This window comes from Ascidia mentula, chromosome 4 (genome assembly GCF_947561715.1).
Source record: "Ascidia mentula chromosome 4, kaAscMent1.1, whole genome shotgun sequence".
Taxonomy (NCBI): Eukaryota; Metazoa; Chordata; class Ascidiacea; order Phlebobranchia; family Ascidiidae; genus Ascidia; species Ascidia mentula.
In genome coordinates, this window is record NC_138569.1 from 5,792,632 (window position 1) to 5,819,228 (window position 26,597).

At 37.4% G+C, this 26,597-nt stretch overlaps 5 protein-coding genes across 6 annotated transcripts; 3 read left to right on the forward strand and 2 right to left on the reverse strand.

The window, feature by feature from the left end:
* Positions 1-235: 235 nt before the first annotated feature.
* Positions 236-6,397, reverse strand: LOC145897065 (hepatocyte growth factor-regulated tyrosine kinase substrate-like). 2 transcript variants are annotated; one of them, XM_082985231.1, is made up of 20 exons: positions 6,260-6,397; positions 5,737-5,900; positions 5,445-5,661; positions 5,325-5,380; positions 5,192-5,260; positions 5,009-5,133; positions 4,807-4,885; positions 4,542-4,736; positions 4,197-4,277; positions 3,998-4,126; positions 3,607-3,814; positions 2,988-3,160; positions 2,549-2,695; positions 2,360-2,411; positions 1,858-1,949; positions 1,692-1,790; positions 1,338-1,374; positions 946-1,022; positions 739-876; positions 236-376 (listed from the first exon to the last, which is right to left on the reverse strand). In XM_082985231.1, exons 1-20 carry the CDS (start codon positions 6,294-6,296, stop codon positions 311-313), a joined length of 2,241 nt encoding a protein of 746 aa, XP_082841357.1. In that variant the 5' UTR covers positions 6,297-6,397; the 3' UTR covers positions 236-310. The 2 variants fall into 2 exon arrangements, with proteins under 2 accessions (XP_082841357.1, XP_082841355.1); XM_082985229.1 differs by having other exon boundaries at positions 1,692-1,793.
* Positions 6,398-6,791: 394 nt separating this feature from the next.
* LOC145898876 (5'-deoxynucleotidase HDDC2-like) lies at positions 6,792-8,043 on the forward strand. Its single transcript, XM_082987520.1, has 7 exons — positions 6,792-6,954; positions 7,030-7,100; positions 7,237-7,293; positions 7,372-7,474; positions 7,539-7,607; positions 7,669-7,807; positions 7,901-8,043. The coding sequence occupies exons 1-7, from the start codon at positions 6,907-6,909 to the stop codon at positions 7,975-7,977; spliced, it is 564 nt and encodes a 187-aa protein (XP_082843646.1). The 5' UTR covers positions 6,792-6,906; the 3' UTR covers positions 7,978-8,043.
* Positions 8,044-9,333: 1,290 nt separating this feature from the next.
* Positions 9,334-13,352, forward strand: LOC145897872 (kelch-like protein 10). Its single transcript, XM_082986326.1, has 11 exons — positions 9,334-9,395; positions 9,453-9,648; positions 9,769-9,877; positions 9,935-10,080; positions 10,150-10,335; positions 10,412-10,552; positions 10,850-11,126; positions 11,567-11,712; positions 11,994-12,157; positions 12,431-12,701; positions 12,989-13,352. Exons 1-11 carry the CDS (start codon positions 9,344-9,346, stop codon positions 13,350-13,352), a joined length of 2,052 nt encoding a protein of 683 aa, XP_082842452.1. The 5' UTR covers positions 9,334-9,343.
* A 497-nt stretch (positions 13,353-13,849) lies between these two features.
* LOC145897449 (kinesin-like protein KIF23) lies at positions 13,850-21,799 on the forward strand. Its single transcript, XM_082985753.1, has 25 exons — positions 13,850-13,961; positions 14,131-14,200; positions 14,306-14,407; positions 14,537-14,642; positions 14,733-14,869; positions 14,946-15,061; positions 15,130-15,297; positions 15,590-15,702; positions 15,780-15,901; positions 16,230-16,366; positions 16,529-16,694; positions 16,943-17,114; positions 17,179-17,265; positions 17,582-17,752; positions 17,918-18,063; positions 18,171-18,233; positions 18,305-18,415; positions 18,534-18,695; positions 19,079-19,240; positions 20,191-20,284; positions 20,358-20,497; positions 20,769-20,869; positions 20,940-21,015; positions 21,349-21,401; positions 21,472-21,799. The coding sequence occupies exons 1-25, from the start codon at positions 13,951-13,953 to the stop codon at positions 21,482-21,484; spliced, it is 2,799 nt and encodes a 932-aa protein (XP_082841879.1). The 5' UTR covers positions 13,850-13,950; the 3' UTR covers positions 21,485-21,799.
* Positions 21,800-22,128: 329 nt separating this feature from the next.
* LOC145897572 (solute carrier family 35 member H1-like) lies at positions 22,129-24,700 on the reverse strand. The gene is made up of 9 exons (XM_082985919.1): positions 24,424-24,700; positions 24,220-24,367; positions 24,094-24,157; positions 23,948-24,020; positions 23,679-23,847; positions 23,540-23,623; positions 23,177-23,352; positions 22,774-22,906; positions 22,129-22,706 (listed from the first exon to the last, which is right to left on the reverse strand). The coding sequence occupies exons 1-9, from the start codon at positions 24,613-24,615 to the stop codon at positions 22,594-22,596; spliced, it is 1,152 nt and encodes a 383-aa protein (XP_082842045.1). The 5' UTR covers positions 24,616-24,700; the 3' UTR covers positions 22,129-22,593.
* Positions 24,701-26,597: the final 1,897 nt, after the last annotated feature.

Genomic DNA, 26,597 nt, shown 5'->3' on the forward strand with positions numbered 1-26,597 from the left:
GTTGAAAATTTTATGCGTAGTTATTTCATGCAGAAACATGCATGTATTTGTCCAAAAGCGCTTTTTCACATTCAACAAGATTCGCAAGTCACAATATTGTTGTTTTGTAACCAAAATCACTCAAGTAATTTATCTGATATAAAACACTGTCAAAATATACAAGAATAGATCAATATTGCACAGTCCTTAAATCTAATGGGATTTTTAATTATTATCAGTGTTGTATATATTTATGCCTTGATACACTTATATAGGAGCCATCAAACTGGATACACAACAGTCACCAAGCATTGTAAGACAACACAAGTCTTTAATCAAATGAAATAAGCAGGTCTGCTGGAGTTTGGTGTTGGGCAGGGGCCGCAGGCGGAGCATCCTACAAAATAAGAACATAATTGTTGAGAATTGAAATAAAGCTCTTAATTTGCCACTCTGGCAAAACCTAAAAACAAGATGGAATGAAAGTAAACAAGATGTTTTATCAATGTATTGGGCATAAAATGGATAGATACGTTATATTTAACTAATTGGCAACACAAGAATAACAATAAATTGTAAAATAAACTGACGATTATTACTGTTGGCTGTTAACTATGCTATTTTGGTAAAACCATGAAATTTGTAAAACTATGAAATTGGTACTTCCGACTGATGACTATGAAATTTTTATTTGTCTTACCAACCACCTTTACTTTGCTCAGTACAACATAACCTGAGAAATTAGTACTACCCACATACCTGGGGCTGGTAATATTGTTGTTGCTGCTGGGGTGGCACTTGGTATGCTGCCTGGTTGGGATCACCATGTTGTGGGGCTGTCATCTGTTGGGGAATGGGGGCTGGCTGGGGTGTAGGAGGTGGGGCAGTTGCTACCACCTGGCAAGCAAGTTTGAGTAGGTACATAATCCTGGACGTCAATAAACCATAAATAATTGTAAATTTTACCTGTTGCTGGCCTGCTATGGGAGTCGGTGCACCAGTGTTCGGCAATGATTGGTTCATTTGTGCCATGTTGTACGAATCTAGCAAATAAACAATTTTGTCATTTTTTTAAGTTTTGCAATTTCATTGTCAACGTACAGCAAGATTTTTTGCACGTGATATGCTTAGCAAACATTTAAAACTATTTTTCAAAAACTGTCCTTCTGGCTCAAAAAAATACAAAGATTGTATATTACCAACCTTTTTCACCAAGCTTTAACACACGACGGACGAAACATTGATTGATTTATCTTTTTATGTCAGAGCGATAGTTTTTGAAAAATACAAAACTACTTGCTATTTGTACTATCGTAGACAACACACAGTTGTGAAATACACAACTTAAACAAGCTTACCTGGTGGTGCTTGTTGCATGTGTTGACCTTGGGCACCCTGTTAATACAATTTTTATTCAATATTAAAACATCGTTATAACCAAACAAAAAAAGGAAATTCCAGAAACAAAATGGGAAAACAGATGCTATTTGTCATTAAAAGTAACTGATTTTAAATTCATTGTATTTGACAACTTGGAATGTTTATAGGACTACTTTAATTGAGCATTTACCACAACTTTAACCTATTTTTGGATTTACTATACTTTTCATGCACCAGTTTTATTGACGGATTACTTTATTGGACTACTGTCCATTGCAGGGCATAACAGCATGTTTATGTAAATTGTTTGGTCGGAGAAACAGGTTACAAACCTGTTGGTTGTAGGCATTTGAATCATAACTTCCTCCGTAAGTAGTGACAGGAGTGTAACCAGCGTTAGTCTGACCACCAGCATATTGACCTGTTGGAACCTGCTGATAAATTGTTAATATACAACATTATTGAGAGATACAGGCAACCATAAAATGATAAACTTACTGCAACAGCACCGGCCTGTGGATACTGCATTGGTTGGTTAGTCGGAGTTTGAGGATATCCACCATACATGTTGTATTGGTTGTTTATCATACCTGAACAAATACAGTTTCATAGTTTTGTGTTTGTGACTCCACAGCAATGACTAGGCAAATGCTTCCCCTTTGTGGTTTACTGTTTATTTTAGATTCCGGGCATTGGACCAAATAAATAAATTCTATTCTTTTAAAATTTCTAGTGCAAAAAAAATGGTTAACGATGCAACCAAAAATTTTTGCTTTCAATGAATTTAGCATTGGTTACGTAGACTTTTTTTAAACTGTAATCTATGTTATAAAATGCTTCACATGCCCTGTATAACTATAAGCAGCTTTACTTGTCCTTCACAGTAGTTCCTTATTGCAATTTGGGTGACATTCATATGATATGGATCAAAATAGCTCAATACATATTTGGAGACACCAAACCCACATAAGAGTCATTAGAGATTTATGTTCTATATTACCTTGGGCTTCAGGACCCTGGCCTTCCATGTTGACTGGAGGCTGCTGCATGTACTAAAAATCCAACATTACATTCAAATCCCACATTTACAAAAGGCATGTTTACTTTACATTAAAAAGAATGTGTTCTTTAGACACATTTACAAAAGGCATGTTTACTTTACATTTCATAGACCTTCAGGGCAGCCCACCTGTGTATTGTAACCTGCAATGAGCATAGTTGGCTGCATTGCCCGTTGTTGGATAAAATGCTTCTGTTGTTCCAGCCTTGCCTGTCTGGCCATCTCTTGCTCTTGCATTCTTTGCAAAGCGAGTTGTCGCTGATATGCCAAGTACTCCTGTGCATTAACAACAATGTCAGTAAGGCAAAAAAATATTTACGATACAGATCTGCATTTTTCCTTCAAACATGTCTTTTATTTTTGTCACTGAGCAAAAGTACCTATATCAGTGAGATGCAGATCTTTCATAGGTAATTTTTTTACAATTGACAGTTTACATGGAATCTTCATTGCAATTTTCTTTAGAAAAATACTTTTCCCTGGATTTTACATTGCAAACAAACAAAAAGGTTGAAATTAATCTGTTTTTTAATCAAAACATTGTATTAGCAATAACAGATGTGTGCACCTGTTTTTTCTGCCTCATCAGTTCCAGCTTTTGCACCATTTGGATTTGTCGTTGACGTTCTGCTTCCTCAGCTGCTCTCTTCATTTTCTCTGCATGTTCATTTCTCAAAGCGTCGAGGGCAGCACGAGCATCTCGCAATTGAACTAGCTTGTCTTGCAATGCTTCTTGGTGCACTTAACACATCCACGCTACATTATCTTGTGTCAACTTAAACACAAATACTCCACTGGTATGAGATAAACATTAAATTCACATGATTGGATAATATAAGTTGATGTATGAACATATGAATCAATGAAACTTACATCACAGATATTTTATATTTATTTTTTATTCTTTTGTAATTGCAGTGATATCACAACAGTTATTCTCACAAAAAAACATTACTGAAAACCAAAGTCACAAAATCTTTACAAAAAAAAAGTTAAGAAATAATTATATATATATAATCATTTAAAGGATAAATACATATTTATATCCATATTGATGTTTAATTTTTTAAACCATTTTGAATTTTAGGTTGGCAATCAGTTTAATTGCAACAGGTGGCAACACACATAAAGCCTCTTAAACATCGTGTCCCATTTGGAAACACCCTAAATAATTAATTAACACTCACATCGCTTTTCCTCTAGTTCATTCATGAACTGAATCAACATAGGATGTGTGTTGTTTATGCTCTGGAAAAGTGTCTGCACAGTTGGGTCATTTGCAATCGAGCGGCCGCGCAATTGATCAGACTTCATGCGGTTCATAAAAATCTCCACGCTGGTTCTTAAATTGGTGAGAAGCTCTTCGTTGTCTGGCACATCACCATTTTGAAGGCTCTGCATAAAACAGAATTGTCAGAATACAACATATGTGCATGCATACATCATTGACAGCTCCGTGAAAGTAAATCTAATTCATCAGGACTGTCACAAATAAGTACTGGAATGAAGTCATTTACTTTTGACTGTTATCATGGAGTTACTTCATAACAATGTTAATGATAACTAGTGTCAGTAAACCTCTTCTTGTTTTTGTGGTTCCACCATTTCAGTTTCCTCATTTTCTACTTCAGTTGGTTCTTCCACAACCTCTTTTTTAGAAGACTTCTTGGATCCAGTTTTGCTGCTGGAATTTTTCTGTGATTTGTCCTGTAAGATGAGGAAGATTTGGTGTGAAATCAGATAACAGAGAGAACTTTTTAATGTTTAGTTTGGTTACCTTTTTTCCTTGTTCCTCCTTCTTTTTGTCCCAATAGGATCTGTCGAGATATCTGGCCAGATCAGGGTCTTCCTCAGGGTCCTAAAATAAGTTATCCCAATATGGGTTACGCAGTGAACTGCAGAAAACTAAATCAATCTTTGACTGCAAAATAACTAAATGCTTGTATTTCTACTTTAATACTTTTGTATTGACCATACTTGTATATGGCTGTAGTTCAATAAGTTTAAGCCTTTCAATTTTAAGAAAAACTACCAAGTGGAAATGGCCCAACCCTAGTTTATCACCTGTTATCTAATTCCATCAAAAACACTCCCTTCAAAAAACTAATAAAAGTGAGCTTACCACCACTGGTGCTTGGGGAGCTGAAGCAACAGTTGTAGAAGGAGCAGGTTGTTTATTGACGGTGGTATACACAGAGTCATTAATCTGCTCACGTCTAATACGGTTGCGATTCTCCTGTTCATCCAGAGAAAGAGCCAAAGCAAGTTGAAGTTCCTCTTCCTCTTTCATGGCAGCCTCATCCCGTTTTGGAGGCTCCTGCACAATAAGAAAGTTTTAGGCTGGACTGGATTATTTCATTTCAGCCACCAATGCTGTTAGGTCTTACTTGGCCCTCTTTAGAAAGTGGGTGGTTAAGGTATTCCGCTGGCAGTCCAGATGCATCAGATTTTCCTTTGCTTCCAGAGCTAGATAAGAAACAGAGCTGAATATAGATAGACTTCCAAACATATTGAGTTGATTTTTAGCAAATGTGCATGATTGTGCAACATAACATATAGTACATGTGAAACATGTATTTTGAAATATACCTGGTGAGTTTATCATAGCATCCGTCACAAACTCGTACTTCTTTTTCAATGCCATATTTTGGAATATGTGCTTGCTTGCTGGAACATTTGCCACAAAATATTCCACCACAGTTACGACAATGATGCTGTAAACCAAAATGTTAAGAATCGTGCTTTATCAGAAAATATTACAACCAGATTTACCTTTCTGGTGACAAATGAAAATTCATTTTTGCATTTTTGACACTCATCACCGTCATGCCATATAGGAGCCTGTAGTTAAAAGGATAAGTTGTTTGTTAGGTTGCTTTAAAACAAACATGACACAAGCTATTACCGTCTCAGCCTTAAACATGTCTGCTGCATTACTAGGCTGTGGTGGAAACTTGTATCCTGCATGGTAGATTTAAATTTGTGTTAATACATAGTTATGAAAATAAACCTATTCAAATGCCACCTTCAGCTTTCATGATGTTGTACAGGTTAGTGGCCACCTTTAAATCAGGTTTGTCCTTAAACCCAAGACCCCACTCCTGAATCATTTCCAGAAGTTTGTTTTTAACGTTTTCACTTGTGGCCGATTTAACAAGCTCCTTAATCTGTTCTATGTATGAATCGGTGAGTACTTCGGTGTGCATTGCTTCACCACAGTTCTTCATTGTGATATCGAGTACCTTACACACAAACAACAAACTTTATTATGCTGACATACTTCAGTTGGAATGTACTTAAAACATAGTGACACTTACGTTTATAGCAAAAAACATAACATGAGGGTTCTTTTCCTCCATTACTCTTGCTTTAATAATGGCCGCAGCTTCTCTTGCTTTAATATCACCTCCCCTTATCATATCGCATATTTGCAAGTTGCATTCCAGATCCGGTTCAAGCAACAAGTTGCTGGTTGCCTTTTCTATATCAAGGTTAAATGGGATATTTATGAGAAGCCAAATTCAGTTTAAAAATATACAATTATAGGTTTTGTTGGTGGGTTATTGTTAAGATTGAACCGATTTGTGTAAAGTGATCACATTTAATGTTTTATCGGTTTTTAAACTAGTTCAGAAAGTCATTTCTCAGGTTTCCTGTGCAAACATCCGATGATAAATATTTTCTATTTCGCAAATGTTTCTAAAGCCCAAATATCACCATACTGCTTAGCTGGTCATCGGTTTAACAAAAACAATTAATTTCCTTAAAAACGTTAGCCCCTACTTTGTTTGTTTTTGGAAGGAAATCACAAGGTATATGTCAAGTAATCAGTTTACTCACCAAGTAGTCTTTCAAATTGTGTCTTTGAGCGAAACATGATTCTCGTCTATTTTGGTTTTGCGCTTTTTGATCAGCGTATTCTCTTTTTCAAACAGAACGACGACAAGGTAGATTTAATCCAAAATAACTTAATTTTCTGCCACAAGAAAAAGCAAAATAAGTGTACAGATTAACAGTATTGTATGATATTATTCACTCCAAACAAAGTCCATTTATACCGCAAATAACACAGTCATTGTTCACGTTCAACAACTGGACAGTCCATCTTTCGATCATCACGAATCGGATGTTTGGTAATCGTAAGTTTTGTGACGTCACAAAGCAATAAGCGTGCAACAACAATGTCGATTTCCTAGACACGCCCACAAAAATAAAGATGTATTTTTATGATGACAATTTTTGTCTCAAGATATTTGTAAATTTCATTTTATAATAAATGTGTTTTTCGTCCTTTCCAACTGTGCACATTATTGTAGCGCATGGTTGATCAAGTGTTTTGTCACATGGCATCACAACATAAATACATATTTTATCGTTTCCAGTTTTTTGGTCTGTTGGTGGTCGGTAAAAATTGTCTGAAGGTGGAAGTGATTTTGTCGTCTTAACGGATATAGTCTATATATATTTACACGTGTTAAACAGTTGCGATGGCGGAAAATATGTTGGAATTCCTAACTACCATTGGAAAATTAAAGGTAAGTTGAACTCCTAACATGCAGTCTAAGATTGGATTGCTAACAAACTGTGTAATTACATGAATCTGTTTGTAGAAAACAAAACGAGCTGGTTGGGTCCTGCGTGGTATTAAACATCCGGAATCGGTCAGTGACCACATGTACAGGTATGAAAGTTGCGTAAAGGAGCAAGAATCACTTCTAAACTAGTACCTTTGCAATAACTTTGTAAGCACAGTATTTTGTATCTTTGAAAAATATTTCTTAATTTGACCCAGTCCCAACATAAGTGTACATGTTTAGGATGGCAATTATGGCAATGACTTGCTCGGAACTGGCAGATGAAGTCCGAATTGACCAGTGAGTGTAACTAAATTGCTGTTGTGGTGGATCCCAAATTTAAGAAAGGTTATCTCAATAATCACAGTAATTGTTCAGTTGCTTGAAACTTTGTTTGGTACATGATATGGCTGAGTGCATTGTTGGTGACATCACACCAGAAGATAATGTAAGCAAAAAAGAAAAGCAGCAATTGGAAAAGGTAAGAACACTTGAGTTTCATAGCAACACCACATTGGACTATTTCAGAAAAAATTATATTTCAGAATGCTATGGAACACCTAGGAAATTTGCTGCCAGAAGAAAAAAATATTTCAATACAAACCCTGTTTGAGGTAAATCGTGTAATTTGCCTTAACCATTGCAGTATTGAAAATGTGAAAAATGTTGTGACAGGAGTATGAAGCACAGGTAACCCCCGAGGCAAAGTTTGTGAAGGATCTTGATCGATTTGAAATGATTCTCCAAGCTTTTGAGTATGAGGTGGAGTTTAACAAGCAAGGATTTCTACAAGAATTTTTCGATTCAGTAAAGGGTAAATGAAATTTGTGCTTTTTTTGATTCACAGTAATTGCTTCAAAATTTTGCCATGGCAGTTGGTTCTGATTTTGCCTTTGTCCATTTTTAGGCAAAATCCGCTCGCCTGTAGTACAAAAATTGGCTCAGCAATTGATCGAAAAACGAGAAGCTGCATCAATAACCTGACAAACGCTCTCCGCGCTGTGCAAAAATTGTATTACTGCCTCATTTACATTTCAATAAAACGTTTTTTGTTGCAAATTAGTGAAAGTAAAAACAGACAGAGATTGAGCGATAACTATACAAAAACAATTAAGTTCAGCATAGGGTACAAATAAATAATTATTTTAGAAGGGGCAAAAGGCCGCATTAACTAGATTTCCAAACGTTCATGTCAGGGTATGATCGATTTGGCAATTTCTTTCCTAAGTTCGTTGTCAGCGCTGTTAACTATGGCCTATACCATAATTGCTATTGTGATGTCAGAGCGTTGTACGAAAATATTCCCGATTCAACATTCCGGTTTGCACGCCTGGCATTGGTGACTCGTTAGGTACGCAAAATATATGCGCGTTCAAATGTATATCAGAGGCGAATAAAAGACGTAACATTGAGCAAGTGTCTCCTCGCGAACAATTATCTACGCCACGATAGTTTTGTACAATATCGTAGAGAACTCAGTTTAAAAAGTTTTGCAGCGAAATCGGCCAAATTATGGTGAATGTGATTAGCTTTTCGTCCAAAAAAAAAAAAAAATACAATTAGGCTGCCATCTAAGTAAACCATGCGTGAAATAGGTTGAAGAGCACACATGACAACGAGGAATGTATTTTTCCGTTAAGGAGCAGTGCAGAGTTGGTGTACATCCCGTGTATGGAGGTCTTGCACGAAATAAAACTACATGCTTCCGTGTATAAGATATAGATATTAGATTCGTAAAATAAAACAATACAGACCATTACGTCAAAGAAACCACAGTGGTAAATAAATAAGTAAGTTATGCTGCCCGAAATAGTGATCTAGGATATAAACGGGACGTTAATCAACATTGTGGCGTCATCATACGTAGGTGTTATACCCAGTATTCCGCCAGGTAGTCGTAGTATGAAACAATGAATTGTTTAAAGTGGTAGGAAATTAACTGTTTATATAAGCTCACAACAACAACAGCACGGTGGAAGTATTGTCATTTAAAGTGCTGTTGTTACAGAATATAGATACCACACAGTGTCATATGTGTTTTGGTTGAACATCATACATGGAATCCTCGGTAGGTGAGGCAATCCGAGTTACATCGTTTTGGGTATTCGATGCGACAGTGGCAGAAAGAATAACCAAATTTTACGTTTTTACTATACACAAGTGGTGCACCCCAATAAAAATTAACATTCAAATTGCGTTGAACAAATATACAAATTGCTCAATATCAGCTGTTTTTCCGTTTATTACGAAACAATCCTAAAAAACAGCTGTTGTTGTGAATGCAAAATTCCTCTTGCAGTGATTCGTGCTTTGTCGATCGTTTTAAATAAATAACGTTGATTATCATCCTATGTCTTCCAATGCTTCTGGAGATGGTCCTCTTTGGGCAGATTGCGAGCAAGGTAGGCTTGTTTTGCAATGTTACGTTAATATTGATGTTGCACTTTACCTGTTCACAGATCTACGTACAGTGACCAAGTGTAGCTGCAACAGTCCCTTGTCAATAGTTCAATGGAAATCAACCCACAAAAGCTGGCAAACATTCAACGAACTACGCAAGAAGAATTTGTTTTTTGACGTTGTGCTTCGCACTTCTGATGGAAAATTGTACCCAGCACATCGCTTATTGCTCTGTACATGTTCGCAATACTTTGGGTATAAAGAGCGTTTAACTACAGATTTTGTCGAGTGGCATAAAAGTAACCAGACTATAAACATTGACTTTACAAGCACGTGAAAAAGTTGTACGTTACTAGCCTTTGTATAATGTTTTAGGGTACTCTTTAGTGGAAGATGGAAAAGCGGCGAAAAAGAGGAAATTCCCATACCTGGAGTGACCAGCGAAGTTCTGCAGATTATCCTTCAGTTCGCTTATACCAGGGAGGTACATTCACAACATGAGAGTGTGTTTAGTCCTTATTCCTAACGACTCGATGTTTAGCTCAATCTCTCCAGTTTCAATGAAACGAAGGAGCTTTTAATCGTTGCGAATCATCTCGGATGTGATGAAATTGTACAGCATTGCGTTGGCCATCTGCTGGGCATTCTGTCCGTTGAAAACTGTTTGGACATGTGGTCGTTTGCCAGGTGAACCCAATACGCAAATAGTTAATCTATCCGCGAATTTCCAGACAAATAACTACTTGTTTTACCTAGGACGTATTACGTTCATTTACTGAGAGAAAAGTCACAAGCCTTTGTACTACGCTGCTTTTCTGAGGTTGTTCATCTCAGAAGGGATTGCAAACTATGGGACTTATGCTACGAAGACATTAGAATACTGCTCGAAAGCAGCGAACTGAATATACCAGACGAAAGAGCGTTGTTTTTCATCGCTTTAAGGTAGGATATGTCGAAAAACGCTTCATTTGTAATTGTTATCATTGGTGTGTGCAACATGTGCGTTTCTTTTAACAAGGTGGGTGAGTAAAGATTTTTCCACCAGACGAAATTACTTGCGTCGTTTGCTGACGTGTGTACGTTGGGGCCTCGTTGACCAAGATTTCGTGCTCAAGATTATGGAGAAAAACGCAATAATCGCAACCTGCCCACATAGTCTGTAAGGCAATATTCATCTTTGTTGAGAACAAATTGTGGGATTAAGGTTAAATAGCACAATTCTCTGCCATTGTTAATTTAGTATGCAATTAGTTTAACAATAAAACGGCTGTCCAGAGACGAGAAACAGATTTTTTTAATAAACTGAACTTCTAACCTAACCTTTTGTTAAACCTTTTGTTACAGGTTTAAGTTATTTTAGTATTTGGACCTAAAATTTCGTTTTTTCTTAATTTGTGAGATGTAAACAAAGTCGACCTGACATGGAAAAAATATTTTTGACTTTTATGCTTTTAAGTTCATTCATGGCTGAAGTGGTTGCGGCGAAAACGTTTGACAAGTCGATCGAGTCGTCCACAATCCCCCTCTTCGACGAAAACGGCAACCAGGTGGCGCTACAACCCGACGTGGAAGCAAAATTTGCTCCGAGCATGTTTTCACATCGCTTTCCGCGCTCCATCGTCTTGGTTGTTGGAGGCTGGTGCGAAAACAGTCCGACCAACAGCACGGAGGCGTACGAACCCCGCAGCCGCAAGTGGAAAATTACGACGTCATATTTCCCACAGTTGCTGCAGGTAATTTAGAAAGTAATTCAACGTATGTTTTAAGTAGATCATCAGGTTCACTCGCATAAGGGCAGTTCCTAGGAAAGCAGTGGAAGTACTTCCACCTAAAAAAGAATGCAATTTTACCTTTTTTGTATTTGGGGGTCTCCTTTTAAGGCGCGATTGAGCCAAACCGGTCAAGTGTGCCTGGAACCAGCCCTGACTGGCAATGCAGCCCAGTTTGATCAAAGCTATTTTATTGATTTGGTGTTTTCATTGATCTTCAAAGAAGAGATGTGTGTTGTCCGTTTTGTCACTCACTTTGTTGTGTTTATTTAAGTTTCGTCGCCTTAATTTGCAGTCTGAACCATTTGTTATATAAACGTTATCTTCTTTACCTTCGTTTTTATTCACGCAAGGCATCAATAGCTAATAATGAAGACGGTTTCATTTCCGTCTTAAAAATGCAGAGACCGAGGGCCTACCACGGGGTGGCGTATGTGGATGGGTGCGTTTACATCATTGGAGGATTCGACGGGCGCACAACATTTAACGCCTGTGAAGAGTTTGACATCACAACCAAGCAGTGGAGGAAAATGTGTTCCATGCATACTCGGTAACGACATCACGCCGTATTCATCAACTATCACCAGTTTTCCGGCAGCGGCTATATCCAAGCTTTGCATCTCTATTTATTGTTAACACGCCAATGTTGTTGTTAAGGTCATTACGGAATGGATATCACCTCCAGGTTACTTTTTTAAATACAGCATATGTGGTAACAAATATAGTGGTACACTCTTTATGTGTGATTATATCCATGCACCAATGTTTTCGAAAGGTTGTACAAGCACGCAGTGCATAGGAAGTCATACACGGTAATCCTTTTATATGAAGGAGGTGTTACGTGGGTGTGACGACATTAAACGGCCTTATATACGCCATTGGAGGATCAGATGGGAGCGCAGACGAGACTCGCTTGAGATCAGCTGAGAAGTTCGACCCGCAGGCAAACGTATGGACACAGATTCCTAATATGCGGGAGCAGCGAAGCGATGCAGGTAATGTCAGCATTTGACTGCGCAATGATAGGAAGATAAACCGCCACATATGCAAACCCTGCGCATAAATTTCGGTTGTATAGTCACATTTTTGTATGTGTCTCAAACGAAGTTGACCAATGCTGCCAATTGCACGTTCTCATACACAACTTTCGAGATCAATGTGGCACTTGTTGTGTATACTTGGGCTTTATGGCTCGTTCTTCAAGCGACAAAACCGAACACATATTTCAATTCAGTGACTAGCAAACCTTCTGTAACCTTGCCCTGCAGGAGTTTGTGCCATGGACAACAAGGTGTACGTAGCGGGTGGGTTCACTGGACGGGTGTGCGTCTTTTCTGTTGAATTCTACGACGTCGATCTCAACCAATGGACTTTCATAGCGCCGATGAAACTGGCGAGGTCCGGTGTGTTTGTGGCTCCATACCGGGGAAAGCTGATTGTTTTAGGCGGTTTTGATGGTCGCCACAGGCTAAAGACGGCTGAAGTTTACCACCCTGAGATTGGCACCTGGACAAGCTTTCCCTCAATGATTACCAAAAGGTTTGAGAATATTTAAGAAATTTAAATTAATATCCCACCCGGAAAGCAGTCAATTTCAATAAAAACAAAAAACACCGTGTATAGTCATGTAACATACATTACATATGTAAGTTGGGGCCTGTTTATAGAAAAAAGTAGGAAACTTCTACTTTTGTAAGTTCCGCCAAAGTCAAACTACTACAACTTATGCCATGCGTCCAAATAAAACTAAATTTGGCCCCGTAATTTTTTTATCTCGTGAACTGACGCAGCCTTATACGTTAGTTATCTGCATGTTGATTTTTAAGATCAAACTTCACGGCTTGTGTCGTGGAAGGCAAACTGACAGTGTTCGGCGGTTACGACGACATATCGACTTGCTCCAACGTCGAATATTTCGATGACGAGGTCGTCCAAAATGAAGACGCCATACAAGAACATTTTCCAAACGCTCTCCAATACACAAACTTGACTGTGGACGTAAATAGCAACGAACCTGGTCTGGAACAGTTCGGAATGCCCGTCAAACTGAGCTCCGAGTATATGCACATGGGAGAATGGAAGGCTTTGCCTAACATGTCTCACGGCCGGAGTGCATTAAGCAGTTGTGTGATCGAAGGAATTTCGCCTTGTGATTTGCATTCGATTATTGACCCGGAGAAAAACATGTGAATGTTGTCACGCTGATTTGATTTGTTCGTTTTGGAAAAGGGCAAACTAGGGTTTTCTGTTAATAACCACCAATTAAAGCGGTAGTCGATTAATTTCAAAAAAATTTATTTAGTTAATTTTTATAGTTATATTAATTGATTTCTATGGTTTGCATCAAATACCGCTCCAAGCGGCAAAAGTTTAAATTATTTCTTCAATAAGCGAAGTCAGGTGACCATGAATCTGTAAGCGGGATAATCAAAACTCAGTTCGGTCGCGTTTTGTGTTGATATGTGTATGAAAAGCGTGACTTTAAAGCATTTTGTGTTTTTTCATTGTTTTTTTTGTGCGAAAACAAGCAGGTTACTAGCGTGTTTTTTTTTGCACAAAAAACAGCGTGTTCAAACACATTTGTTGTTAAATTTGGTAATGCCAGTTCAGTTCTTGTTGTGTACTATGCTAATTCTTTATTTCAGCCAATGCTTATGCAAACAAGCAATCCACTTCTTGCTGTTTCAGGAGAACAATAAGTATAGACGTAATAACACACAGTATTTTGTTTAGCTGGACATAAGTCTGTCGATTGCATTGTTTTGAACTGGATAAAAACACTGCAACGATGAGACCCCAGTAAGTAAAAAAATGCTTTATAATATTTCTTCACTAGTAAATAGAACAAATACATAAATTTTGATAAATTGACAATACATATGTCTAAATGGTACCATCTTAAATTTGATGAATTGTTAGCCTATGATATCGTTATAAGAAAATTTAATTTTGATACTTTTACCACCAGACGAACCCCTATGAAGCCACCCCGGAAGCCTGGACAAAGACATCCCAATGCTCCAACAGATCCGGTGGAGGTAAACACTAAAATTATTTGTAGAATTAGGCTATTTTGTTGTTAACAGTGCCTAGCATTTGGAGACTAGCTTATGACTTAAAAAAAATGATTTGTGATTTAATAGGTCTGTGCCCGCATACGGAATCTCTCCAACAAAAACGAAGAGAGTTGCATTGAAGTGATAAATGACGCAACAATTCGTTTATCGTCACTAGAAAATAGAGTGGTAAGTTTTGTAAAGTTTAATGTTGTTAATTGGTAAATTGATTTTGACTGTTTAATTACAAAAGGTTATATAATTTTGTTTTGTGTGTTTTATCTCAATGAAATCAATTATGGTTTTCTTTTCATGCAGACTGATTGTCAATTCTACAGAGTGTTCAATCAAAATGTCGGCCAACAGCATCTTTTCCATTATGTAGCCGAACACATGATAGAGGACTTAGTACAGGGAAAAAGCGGTAAGCTGATATATCAAATTCATATATGCATTTAACAGGTGTCAGGTTGTTTGACAAACAACAGATTAAAACAATGCATGTACTTCACAGGACTGTTGTTCACATATGGTGTCACAAGCTCTGGCAAGACTTACACAATGACTGGGACACTTGAAGAACCTGGATTTCTGCCTCGGTGTCTGGATATGCTTTTTAACTCTCTAGAAGGGGTACAGGCTTCAAAATATGTAAGTTTTTGGCACTCAAAAGTGATTTAAAAGTTATAAACATGTACACAACAAAGCTAAGTGTTATTTGATTTAGGTTTTTGTGCCAGACTGTATGAATCAGTTTTGTGTGCAATCTGAAGCAGAAGCCCTGTTGGAGAAACAGGAAAGGGATATTTTGCCTCAGCTTAGCACACCGAAAACTCCAAGCAAGTAAGTTAACTTTTAGATTGAAATATCATTTACAATTACTTTAACACTTAACCTATGCTTATTGTTAGGGCCAGATCAAAAATTCCTGATGTTAGATATGAGTTGGAGCATTGTCAGTCAGAGAACATAAACCCGGACTGTCGCTATGCAGTTTTTGTTTCTTACGTTGAAATCTACAATGATTATATTTATGATCTACTTGGGGAGGTACAGCTGGATCCTTTTAACAGACCCCGGTAGGTTTTGTATTATAAAACTGAAAAAGGAGGTGCATTTCTAAGCAACTTTTTCTTCAGTCATTATTTGGTAATTTTTTGTAACTTTATGTTACCAAAACTCCGGTAGTTTAGTCGCTGGAGCATAGGCCCAGGATGTCCGGGTCAGTGCCTATTCTAAATTTAATCTAGCTTTTGTACACAATAAATGTATTTATATACGTGTTTTGTCACAAAAGCTTATACACACTTTCAATCTGCTGCAAAAAGAGATGTTTGTACACATATATACTAAATTCTGTGATTGTGACAGACCACCACAGTCGAAACGTCTTCGAGAAGATAAAAAGAAGAACATGTTTGTTTATGGAGTCACCCAGGTTGAAGTCAAATCCACAGAAGAGGCATTTGCAGCATTTCAACAAGGTATGCGGATCATTACCAAATGTTTAATACACGTATCACTATAGTTTGAAGTCTGTGTATTTATGTTATATAATCAGGACAAGAAAGAAGAAGAATAGCTCACACTCAATTGAACGCTGAGTCAAGTCGGTCGCACAGTATTTTTAACATCCGCCTTGTGCAAGCCCCTCTAGATCCACTTGGGGAAGATTTGTTGCAGGTTTGTGTTGCTGTCACTTTAACTCTGAACTTTTGTATTGCATTAAACCTATATAGTCCTTGGGTGGTGTATATTAAGTTTGAATGTCCTACATTTAAAATTTTTTTCAATATTAACATTGGTCTTTTTTGTTTTTGGTTTCCTGACCATTGGCTACTCCGAATAAAACCTCATATTTTATGAAATTGATGTATTTATAATTATGTTTGGTTGTTGAAGTACAGCATAACTTGTGAATGTTGTTGAATAATTTTCCCATTAACAGAAATAGAATGAAACATTGTGAATCATGCATGTCTTGTGTTATTGTAGTGTGTTGGTATTGCAGGAAAAAAGCCTGATTTGTGCAAGCCAATTGTCCCTAGTGGATTTGGCTGGAAGTGAGCGTATGGCAAGAACTTGTGCTGGAGGAGAAAGACTAAGGGAGGCTGGAAACATTAATAGTTCACTTATGACACTGAGGAGGTTTGTTCCCATTGCATTTACACTTTTGTTTAAATCAGGAGTGGACGAACTGTTTAACTCAAAATTTTGACAGTGGAGAACTAACAGGCCGTGTATAAAATGAAGAACACCTGGTTTTGGTTTACATTCAGTTAATAGTTAACATTATGTTTTATTGTGTAGATGCTTGGAGCAACTGAGGGAAAATCAAAAGAATGGAACTTGTGAAATGGTCAAATACAGAAATTCCAAGCTTACTCATTTGTTCAAAAGCTACTTTGAAGGTCATGGGAGGGTCAAAATGGTTGTATGTCTCAATCCAAATGCAGAGGAATATGACGAAAATATGGTAACTTTAAACTGGTTCTATTTTTAAAAATTTTTCTCTTCATGTTTGTAACAATTATTTGAAACAACTTTTTTCCCCATTAAACCACTTTCCTATACAAAACTTTTAAATTGTGCATAACAATATAATTTTGTTTTTTAAAAATAATTACTCAATTTAGTAATATTTTTTCAGGTCATTTGTTTCATGTGTTTCTGTAAATAAGTTTTAACAAATATTGAATTGTTTTGCTTCATTTTGTCTGGTAGCATGTGGTGCAATTTGCCGAGATGGCTCAACAAGTGGAGGTTGCACGCCAGGAAGTCTTCAAAATTGATCGAGAAAGTGTCAAGCAAAAAGCACTGGAGGCCAAAACCAGAAAAGAAGAAGAGAAGAAGAAACACTTGACTGCTGCCAGACAATTGAGCCAGGAGGCCACAAGTATGTTACATTTTTTGCACAAAATTCTCAACATCATAAACTTGAATGTAATTTAATTGTGCAGGCCATCGGTTACACCAGCGTGGTAGATTTAGGCATTTACCTTCTTCTAGCGAGTCTGACACAACCACAACGATGACACCAACAACAGGTAATGAATCCAATATCCATCTTTGTTTTACACATTTACATGCCATAAAATGTCCGATTGATATATGCCTCATATGCTAAACATGGCAGGACTTAATCTAACACAACTTTTTGAAACAAAGATAACTAACTATGTATGTTTAAACAGTTTGGAATGTTGCAACCACAGTTTTAAATTTGAAGAAAAGTTTAGCAGAATCCCAGAGTGTATTTTCACCAGCACGTTTTACTTACCACCAATAAATACATAACCGTGGTCCAATATAATAAGTATGAAACGAAAACAGCTATTTGTTATAATTTTTATTGTGTTACAGATGATGGTGAGAGTGATGGTTGGGAGGGACTAGAGTTGAACATCGGTTCCAACTTTCCGAATTTGGAAGTTGTTGATTCGATGGATTGTGAAACTGTTCCTTCCATCATAGCATTTCTTCAAGAACGAATGGACATGATGAATTCGGTCAAAAAAACTGCCAGATCACTTGGTAATGAACAATTGATTACAAGTTCTCCAGATTTTAATCTTTATGTGTTTTATGATAAAACTGTAATTTCATAAAAGCCTATGGTGCTTGATTTTTTGTTTTCTCACCAAGATACTTTCAGTCGTATCATTTCTGTGTGAAAAAAAGTTGTACTTTTGTTTGAAGGCACAATGTTTCGATCAAACTTGGGGTCAAACTCACAAAATGATAAAGATATCCAGGCAAGACTGAAAGATTGTGAAAATGAACTTTCCTCAAAAACTAAAGATGTGACAAAGTTGGAACGCCAAGTCAAAAAACTTGAATCAAAGGTATGCAAACTGCGAAATGTAATCATCTTATCAAGGAATTCAAAAACATGTTTCAACTCAGAGTTACGCCCATTTTACAAATTATGAAAATGTAATATTTTTGACAGAATCAAGTTCTTTCAAGAACAACTCAGGTCTTCGAGAAAGACAAAAAGCAGTTACAAGATCAGGTAACGCAGTCTCAAAATTGGGGTAGATTTTAAATTACTGTGTAATCCTCGAAATATTTACTCCATCACAGCTTTGTGAGGTAGAGGTGCAGCTGAAGAATTCCCAAATGGAAACGAGAAAAGTTGAAACGAAACTTCGTGGAACTGTTGCAAACACAAAAGCCCAAATCGAAAAGCAGTGTGTAAGTTTAATAAAGTTGCTATGACCAAAAAATCAAGCTATTTCATTTCGAAAAACAGTTATTTCAGCAAATTCAAGAATCTCCCCAACTTACTACTTGTTGCAACATTCAATTTCAGGACAAGAGAGTTCGCAATGTGCAAACGCAAATGCAAGAAAAGATGTGGGTGAAAACAGAGCAACTGCGACAACTAAAACACATCATCAGTGATGGGAGGGAGGGAAGACCTGTCACAAGAAGAGCCGTTGCTCCACTACCTCCATCAACCCCCACCACATCAGTAAGTTCACATACTTGTTGTGTTCAAGTTTGCAGTTGGATATTTAGTTTCGTAACAATTAAACAGCTAAAATTGTGGTGGAAAATTATCTAGAAGCCTTTAGGGTATATTTGTTGCGATTTCAATTAAACATGGACTGATTTCACCCAACTCTGGGCTTGTTGGTGTCTGTACACATTATTTGCTCTCATAGAATGTAAATTAGGGGCCCATAAATTTATATGCCAAATATACACATTATTTTTATCAAGCCACTTGCACTCTACCACAGTTATTTGGGATGTAAAGATTAGTGACTTTATTGAGAATGTTAATATGAAAATGTGTCAGTTTGATTAGAACACCCAATTTGGCAACATACAATCTCGTTTCTTTCCACGTAGGAAAGTTCAAGAACTCGTCTTGCACACAAGCGAAGATCCCGTTCCGCTGAAAATCTTCTCAAGGAAACCAAGTCTTTGAACAAAAGCAGACACATCTCAAATTCTGATAACGATTTGCGACAGGCGAAAAAGAAATCATCCAGCACAAGTGTTGCTGTGGAGGTTGGTGTTCTTTCTTTTTATGAATTGCCTATTATGCTACTGAGAATAGGGTATTTGATTTGAAAACAGTACAACTTTGTGCTGGAACAGTGCAGTCCAAGCAGGCTGTATAGATAAGATCAGGGGCACGGACTTTAATTTATTTATTTAGACATTGCACAGCTTTCAGATATTAAAATGCATGATAAAGGCCAGGTTGAAAACTGAAACGTATGCAGGTTTTGATAGAAAAATAAAGCGAGGTACTGGTATTAAGGATCACGTCCCTGCTATAGACAAAGCTCTGGCTTAAACAGAAAAACATTTAATCTCAGTTTTTGAAACTTGTAGGGCAACGAATGCCATCGTTCGGCCAGTCAACAAGGAATGGTTACCAGAAGTAGAAGCCATAATATTTCAGAAAGCGACTGGGAAGACTTGATGTTAGAGAGGGAGAATGAAAGAACCCTTGGGTGCAAATACGTCAATCGCAACGGGGAAGACAACTTTAGACACAGGGTAAAGCAAGGGGTCGGCTGTGTCCCAGTTCGTCACAATGTTATGACTTCGCGCGCCAACATTTTTGCACGTAGTACAGGTTCATAGGTTTATACACAGTATTTAAAATTTGGTGACATTAAGTGGCGATGAAAATATTATCACCCATGAGCTAGAGGGTACGGAAACGGGCCTTAAAATTTCTTCAACTTTTACCTTTTTTCCGTAACTTTGCTTTAAGGAACGGTTTGTGGATTGTGATTTTAATTTGAAATGCTTGTTAATTTTATTTGGTTGGATGATAGTGGCATGAGCAGATAATCAGCAAAACTGCTTGTTGACAAATACATACAACTATACAACGTAGGCTAAGTTAGTTTTGGTGCCACATTCAACAGGGAATGTAAATAAATGGAGATAACACACAAGTTTTATGCTTTGCATTGTTCACTATTCCTTTTTTTTATTTCCAGCCCGCTGCGCCAATAGCTCCCAAGCATCGAAGATCTAAATCAGGAGCCAACGGTCAGTGGCTTGCACACTTACCAGACACCACCGTTCAAACCGGTACGCGACAAAACATACAACAATCGAGTGCATGGTCAATAGTGTTTATATTCAAAACCTCCCGTTTGCACAGAAACGATCATGCAGCCGTGTATTAAACCAAACCGTGTGGTTAATGTTCCCTCGCCGAAGGACGTCGCCGGAGCTCACAAATACTTGCTCACTCACCAGCGTGAAGACAGAAACGGCGAGATTGAAACACAGTTGGTTAAGGTTGGTACCTCACTGTAAAATTCCACCTTACACGAAATTATTTGCTGACAAGTTAAATCTAATAGTTGAGCGCTACTGTTGCGGACATAAAGTAAATGTACTTGTACCAAATAGGCTACAACATTTTGGTTAAATAATCACGAAAAAGATCATAACATGGTGACAAATAAAATGAACAGGCTGTTCTAGTATTTATAAACCGCTTTATAATATAACGTTACCATTCAGGACAATATGTCGCTCTGTGTCAATGAATTCTACTTTATTTTAGGGAGAGGTTTTCCACACACGAACCGGTGGACAGCAAGTCCAGTTTGTTGATATCGAGACTTTGAAACAACACGACCCGAAAAAGAAGCCACCATCGCCAAAGTAAATTACGTTTGTTTCCTCTATTACATAAAGTGCAGAGACACTTAAATGTCCCATTGTTATGTCATAGAAAAAGGAAGTCGAATGTCTCGGTTGACGAGTTGTCTTCTGGTGAACAGTCGTGTTGGACAGACGTCGAAACAAGAGTAAGAACCGTGTTTTTGTAAAATTGCTTATCGTCTTTGTTGCTTAGTTCTGTCCGGTATGTCGTCTACATGTTTTTAATCCCCGCTTGAATGTTAAACTTGGACCCATTACCCAAAAAATAAATTAACAAAAACAAACAATGCATATTAGGACGGAGTCGTGTGCTTTTTGAAATTTTGGGGCAACTTTTTAAAAAACTATGACCAATACAAGCAAAAATAATAGCGTTTCACATTTACGCAGCTATAACCAGGAAATTGTTTTATGTTGACGTTTAAATAATGTGAAGTTTTGTCGTTCTTCCACTATTTTAATTGTCTAACACTTTGCAGTGCTCCTATGGAATCACCAACAGCGCAGCAGCAAAGCAAGCAATCGGCGGAAAGTATGTACATACGCCCCTGCCCACTGTGGACTATTGACATGTTCCTAACTCGATTCCGTTGTTTTTCCAGGAAAAGAAAATAGGGACACGTGCCAGAAAATGGATGTCATCCCGAAACATTGTGTAACGCGTAGCTTCCACTGCCACATTTTAGCGGCAAACATACTTAAGGAAACTGCCCACGACAGCAGTTCTCAAGTGTTGTTTTTCTCATTTAGTGTTCATTTCTTGCATAGGTTTTTATATGCTGGTTACAATCGTACACTGCTGGCCACGGGTTAAAATCTTTCATGTACTGACGTTTTTTTGTGTTTTAAAGCGGTGACTCACCCACTATAGGTGGTCTTTGCAATGCCAATTACCGTAAGCGACTACTTTGTATCGTACATTATTATTAACACGCACTGCTGTTCGATTTTATGTGAATAAAACCTGTCAATAAACTTAACCACTTCGACAAGCAAACTGAGTGTTTGGGGATATCGGGCAATAGACCACTAATTCAATATTTGCTTATAGTATAAGCAGGTTTGTGAGACTTGTGTTTACGGTTTTTGGGTGTTGTAATTACGATAATTCCATTTAGGATATTCGGCTAAATCTGAATACCAGTGACGTCATGTCATAACAGCTACCATTTTACTTGAGCTGAAGGAATCGGAGACCAGTCATTTTCACGCGAGTACACAACCCTGGTTGAAAGTTATCACGATTTATTTGGCCAAAGACGATGCAACTGAAACAAAAAATTTGATCCTACACAGTACACGGATAACGATTACGGCCACCAGTCAAAGTGACTTTTTCACAGCCACCAACCAATGGGTTGCAACACTGCAAAATACAGCCATTTTTGTCCACTTTTTACGTTGGTAATAAAGGCAAAAAAATACAAAGTTCTTGACAAAGGCTAGGACTGTTTTATTGCACCTATGTATCGTCCAAAAAGCGGAATAAACAAATATAATATATATAATTATGGCACAGGCGTGAGATAGACGTTAACCAATAGGTGCAAATATATATTGTAAATTACCCATAACACCACTTACCCTTAAAAAACTACAAAGTTTTTTGTGTTTAGTCAAAGGCAGCAAATGGTCATAACACCGAACACATTCATTTTTTGTGATAAAATAAAATTTAAAACGCTTGCTTCCCAGCACCAACCACTGTTATGTAATGCAGTGTACTATCTGTGATTTACGTTAAAAATCTCATTTTCGCTTTCACTGTCCGACTCCAAACTAACATGATCGAGTAGCTTGAGTTGCACATTTTCTTCAGTACTTTGTTCTCCATTTTCTACACAAAATCAGAATGATTAGTATTGAAGATAATTACAAATATGTAGCCATATTGTCATTACAACCTTCTTCGGTGTGCTTGTATTTCAAAAACACATGGCAGCCTATACCAGATATGCAGATTGCAAACCCAAGCCAATTCATCATGCTGAACTTGTCTTTGTTATATGTTGCTGCAAGGACTAGTGTAGCAATTTCCTGCAATTGTAAGTACATCATTTGTCAACTGTGATAATCACAAGTTACAACTATGCCAAACTGTATTTTACTAATCCCCTATCTGCTACGACCACATTTTATCAAAACTAATAATACCAATAACTTTTTCGAAAATTGTTTTGGAGTAATTTTTAGTTCATTACACTTTTTGATAATACGCAAATTTTATTTTTTAAAGATAAAAATACTTTTGTATGATTTTACAAGTTTACAATAGTCGGAAAAAGTATACAATAAACCATTCCACACCTTAAAAATACCGCATATCGATAAAGTGAGCGATGATGTCGAGCTGAGTAGTAAATATTCAGAAAACGTTAACATGAAAGCTACGACACCTCCAAATACAATCATGAACACTGTTGGAAGCATATTGGCGAATGTTTCGCTTGCAAATATAAATTCAGATGAGAAAAACGGAAGACCTGCGAATTACAAAACCATGGACTCAGTTTAGTCTAATTTGGGTCGATTTAAAGAAGGGGTCAAAAAAATTTTTTTCGGTTTTGATGGGAATATTTTAACAAAACAATTATTTAACTAACAAAACAGACAAAATACTTCACAAAGGGGGACCAGGACCCCTGGATACATCTATAAAGGAACTCGAACCTTCATGGGCCAAAGCAAGGGGAAATAATCCAAAAAACATAGTGGGCTGTAAATGGTATGTCATATCTATGGGATTTGTCAAACCTACAAAAGATTGTTGTTCAGTTGTCTTTTTAAACAGGTTTATGTGCATACTTACCCAGTTCCTTCTTTTGCATGATGATTTGACTTAAAGTCCACCTTATGCCACCGATAAAAGATGCGCTCATTACCAAAATAAAACCTTCTAAATTGAATTGTGTAGATTCATACACAAATAAAAATAACCCACCAGAAATGAGTCCAATTACTATGATCAATGACCACCTCTGAAAAGTAATCAACATACAATCATTGTTGCAATCTGTGTATATCCAGGTCATAACATGCATTCTGCACTTTTCTTGATTGCTAAAACTTATCACTTACAGCTTTCTCTAACTTTAGTAAAATAGCAAAGCCGAGAATGAAAACAACGGCAGTGGACTTGACCATCGTATATCTGCACACACAGTGAAACACATTGCAATGAAACAAAATTGGGACATTGTATATTTCAGTTTGCACATACTTACAAGGAAACAGTTATAAAGACAAAACTCCAATTCGACAACCCAATGTCCAAGGCACTTGCAAACCCTGGTGGCAAAAAACAAACAGATTATCCAACAGTCACATGAGATTGCAATTACTGAAAATACCTGGAACAAAAACTTTTTTGATGTAGGTAGCCCAATCTAGTGTGGGTGTGTCTCTTCTACAACGTGAGCAAACAATGCGACAAATTGCGGAATAAATAAACACAGATAGAAAGTGAAAAGAGGTGGTCATCAAAGGATAATGAAAACTCTGAAAAGCAAAGAAAGTGCTACAGGGTTTTCTGTAACAATTCTACAAAATTTTACCTTGAACATCCATTTGTTGTAGAAGGTTAGACCTATCGAAAAAATGTAATAAAACAAAATGAGACTCAATGTCTTGATAACCATCAAACAAGTTTTCCGCTTTGGTAAATAACTGCCTTCCTTCTTTTTTGGATGAAGAATGTGCATTGTTATTCCTCTTAAACTAGAGTCAGTGCCATTTTTGTGGCCCATGTCGCTCGGATTTCTTGATGGTCAGATTTGTAAACTACATTTACATAAAGTTTAAGTTATTATTTTCGAAAATAATTGCATGTCCTATGTCTATAAAGTAAAAACCAAGCGCTTCTCATTAACGTTGATACTGCAATTTCCAAAATTTAAAGTATTAGTAATGCAAATAATATAATACGTTGTTGGCATTTCCATTGACAGCTGATGCGTGAACACAACACGTGACCATTGCAGTGACTACTCTACCGTGAATGATTGTAGAAATAACAAGTTTTCTGTCTTTGAAAATCTAAGTTTTGGTGATTACATTTAAAACAACACTAATTTAGATGTAGCTTAAAACATGGAAACTAAAAACATATATTTGAAGTTTTCTTCCGATCTGTTTTCACAGCGACAGCTGGTGGAAGATTATGAAATAAAAAAAATATTTTGTGTTTAAAAAACTTCCTGCATGATATATGCAAGAACGATGTCCCTTAAAGTTTTGTGTTTGAATGACAGTTTTACGTACTAGAGATTGCTTTAGAATTGTCACATTAACTTCGCACCGCTCACTCACTGGAAGCATTATTAACACGTTTTATGGAGCTCTAAAACAACGATTTAGCTACATGTCGCGCACAAAGCATTTATTGCCTAATTGTAATTGTTTATGATGTTTAACGAGAGAAAAGGGCCCACAGTTACGACATACCGCAGTGAGTACTTGGCGAGCTTGTCACAATTTCTATCGACTTGCTTAAGATGGTTCCTGCTTTCAAACAAGTTGAATGGCGCTTCCTGTAGGTATAGCAACGAGGTATAACGTATACGATGGCAATCGTGAAACTAGCCTATGTGTGTAGTGCGGCGAAAAGAAAACACGTACATTCAGGTTTTAACGCCTCGGGTATTATTACAAGTAGGTTGCCAGAAGATCAGCGAGGTACTTTGTTTTGAATGAAGATCTGACAAACTCATAAGAGATTGAATACGGAAGGCTTGGCAATCGTTGCTTTTCAAAATGGCCCGATTTATGTATAAATCATGGGTCAATGCTTATCGATTCAATCGATAGGGCTGCGGATGCGCCGTGAACAAATCTATCGGATTTTGCCACTTCTGTTGAAGCGATGTTTAAGGCAAGTGAAAAAGGTCGGCATTTGCTTGAAGAGATACCACAGGTGTCCTAGGATAATTCCAAAACAATGTTTTTGTTTGTGGAGTCTGGACTTGAGGTCGGATGCGTCGCCCTAAACATGCAGCAGACTATACAGCTTGAGATACTTGGTTTCTTTTTGAGTATAAGATCACGTATTTGGTACGACTATATGAAAAGCAAACGCGGAAAACCTCTTTTCCAATAACTGATGTAGGCTATTTTTGTCGATACAATAGCTTTCAGCACTTGACAAAGTGTTTTCTATCAACCCGCGCGATCTTTGTGTACAGTGCCGAACGCCGCCTTCGAATATTGAACTTTCAGCGATGGCCTTTATAGTCAACGTCAATCTGGTGAGCGGCGGTTTGGGAATACAAGATGCACTCCCATTCCTGCAGGAATCGCATTTAATTTACACTTGCAGTAAGCGCTATTTCTGTGCCACGTTAGGCTATTTCATGAAAACGCGCTAAGTGCAATAGACCGAAATGACCTGGAGATCATCACGCTTTGAAAGCTTTTGAGGCTCGCTGCGTTGCGGCACAGCCGTTGGCGAGCTGTGCCAAAGCATGTATTATGTATGAGTACAAATATCATTCCCCTCTTGGGAATTGCAGTCAGCCAAGCGTTGGCATACGTTACAAAAGGCAGGGATATGACGACCAGCGACAATTATGATTCGTTGTTTACTCTTCCGAACAGGCCTCTGAGTAGAAAGTAGCTGTCTTGATTGTTTTAATGTCAAGTGCAAATGTACGTGGAAGAGCGAAGTCGGACACCGCGGTCCAGGTTAAAAAGAGCGGCGGAAAGATGAAAAAAACATCGGAGCATAGGAAGG

Bases quoted from the DNA above. Each gene is read 5' to 3' on its own strand.
- LOC145897449 (XM_082985753.1), top strand. The intron at 15,703-15,779 runs GTATGCGGATCA...TTATATAATCAG, and splicing joins ATTTGCAGCATTTCAACAAG to GACAAGAAAGAAGAAGAATA. The intron at 17,266-17,581 runs GTAATGAATCCA...ATTGTGTTACAG, and splicing joins AACGATGACACCAACAACAG to ATGATGGTGAGAGTGATGGT.
- LOC145897872 (XM_082986326.1), top strand. From the start codon at position 9,344: ATGTCTTCCAATGCTTCTGGAGATGGTCCTCTTTGGGCAGATTGCGAG. The intron at 9,878-9,934 runs GTACATTCACAA...CTCGATGTTTAG, and splicing joins AGTTCGCTTATACCAGGGAG to CTCAATCTCTCCAGTTTCAA. The intron at 11,713-11,993 runs GTAACGACATCA...TTTTATATGAAG, and splicing joins ATGTGTTCCATGCATACTCG to GAGGTGTTACGTGGGTGTGA.
- LOC145897572 (XM_082985919.1), bottom strand. From the start codon at position 24,615: ATGGGCCACAAAAATGGCACTGACTCTAGTTTAAGAGGAATAACAATG. The intron at 23,353-23,539 runs GTTCGAGTTCCT...TGTAATTCGCAG, and splicing joins CCTTGCTTTGGCCCATGAAG to GTCTTCCGTTTTTCTCATCT. The intron at 22,907-23,176 runs GTGTGGAATGGT...TTACAATTGCAG, and splicing joins CGATATGCGGTATTTTTAAG to GAAATTGCTACACTAGTCCT.
- LOC145897065 (XM_082985229.1), bottom strand. From the start codon at position 6,296: ATGTTTCGCTCAAAGACACAATTTGAAAGACTACTTG. The intron at 1,950-2,359 runs GTAATATAGAAC...GTATTTGTTCAG, and splicing joins CCAGGGTCCTGAAGCCCAAG to GTATGATAAACAACCAATAC. The intron at 1,023-1,337 runs GTAAGCTTGTTT...TTTATTTGCTAG, and splicing joins CATGCAACAAGCACCACCAG to ATTCGTACAACATGGCACAA.
- LOC145898876 (XM_082987520.1), top strand. From the start codon at position 6,907: ATGGCGGAAAATATGTTGGAATTCCTAACTACCATTGGAAAATTAAAG. The intron at 7,475-7,538 runs GTAAGAACACTT...ATTATATTTCAG, and splicing joins AAAAGCAGCAATTGGAAAAG to AATGCTATGGAACACCTAGG. The intron at 7,808-7,900 runs GTAAATGAAATT...GTCCATTTTTAG, and splicing joins ATTTTTCGATTCAGTAAAGG to GCAAAATCCGCTCGCCTGTA.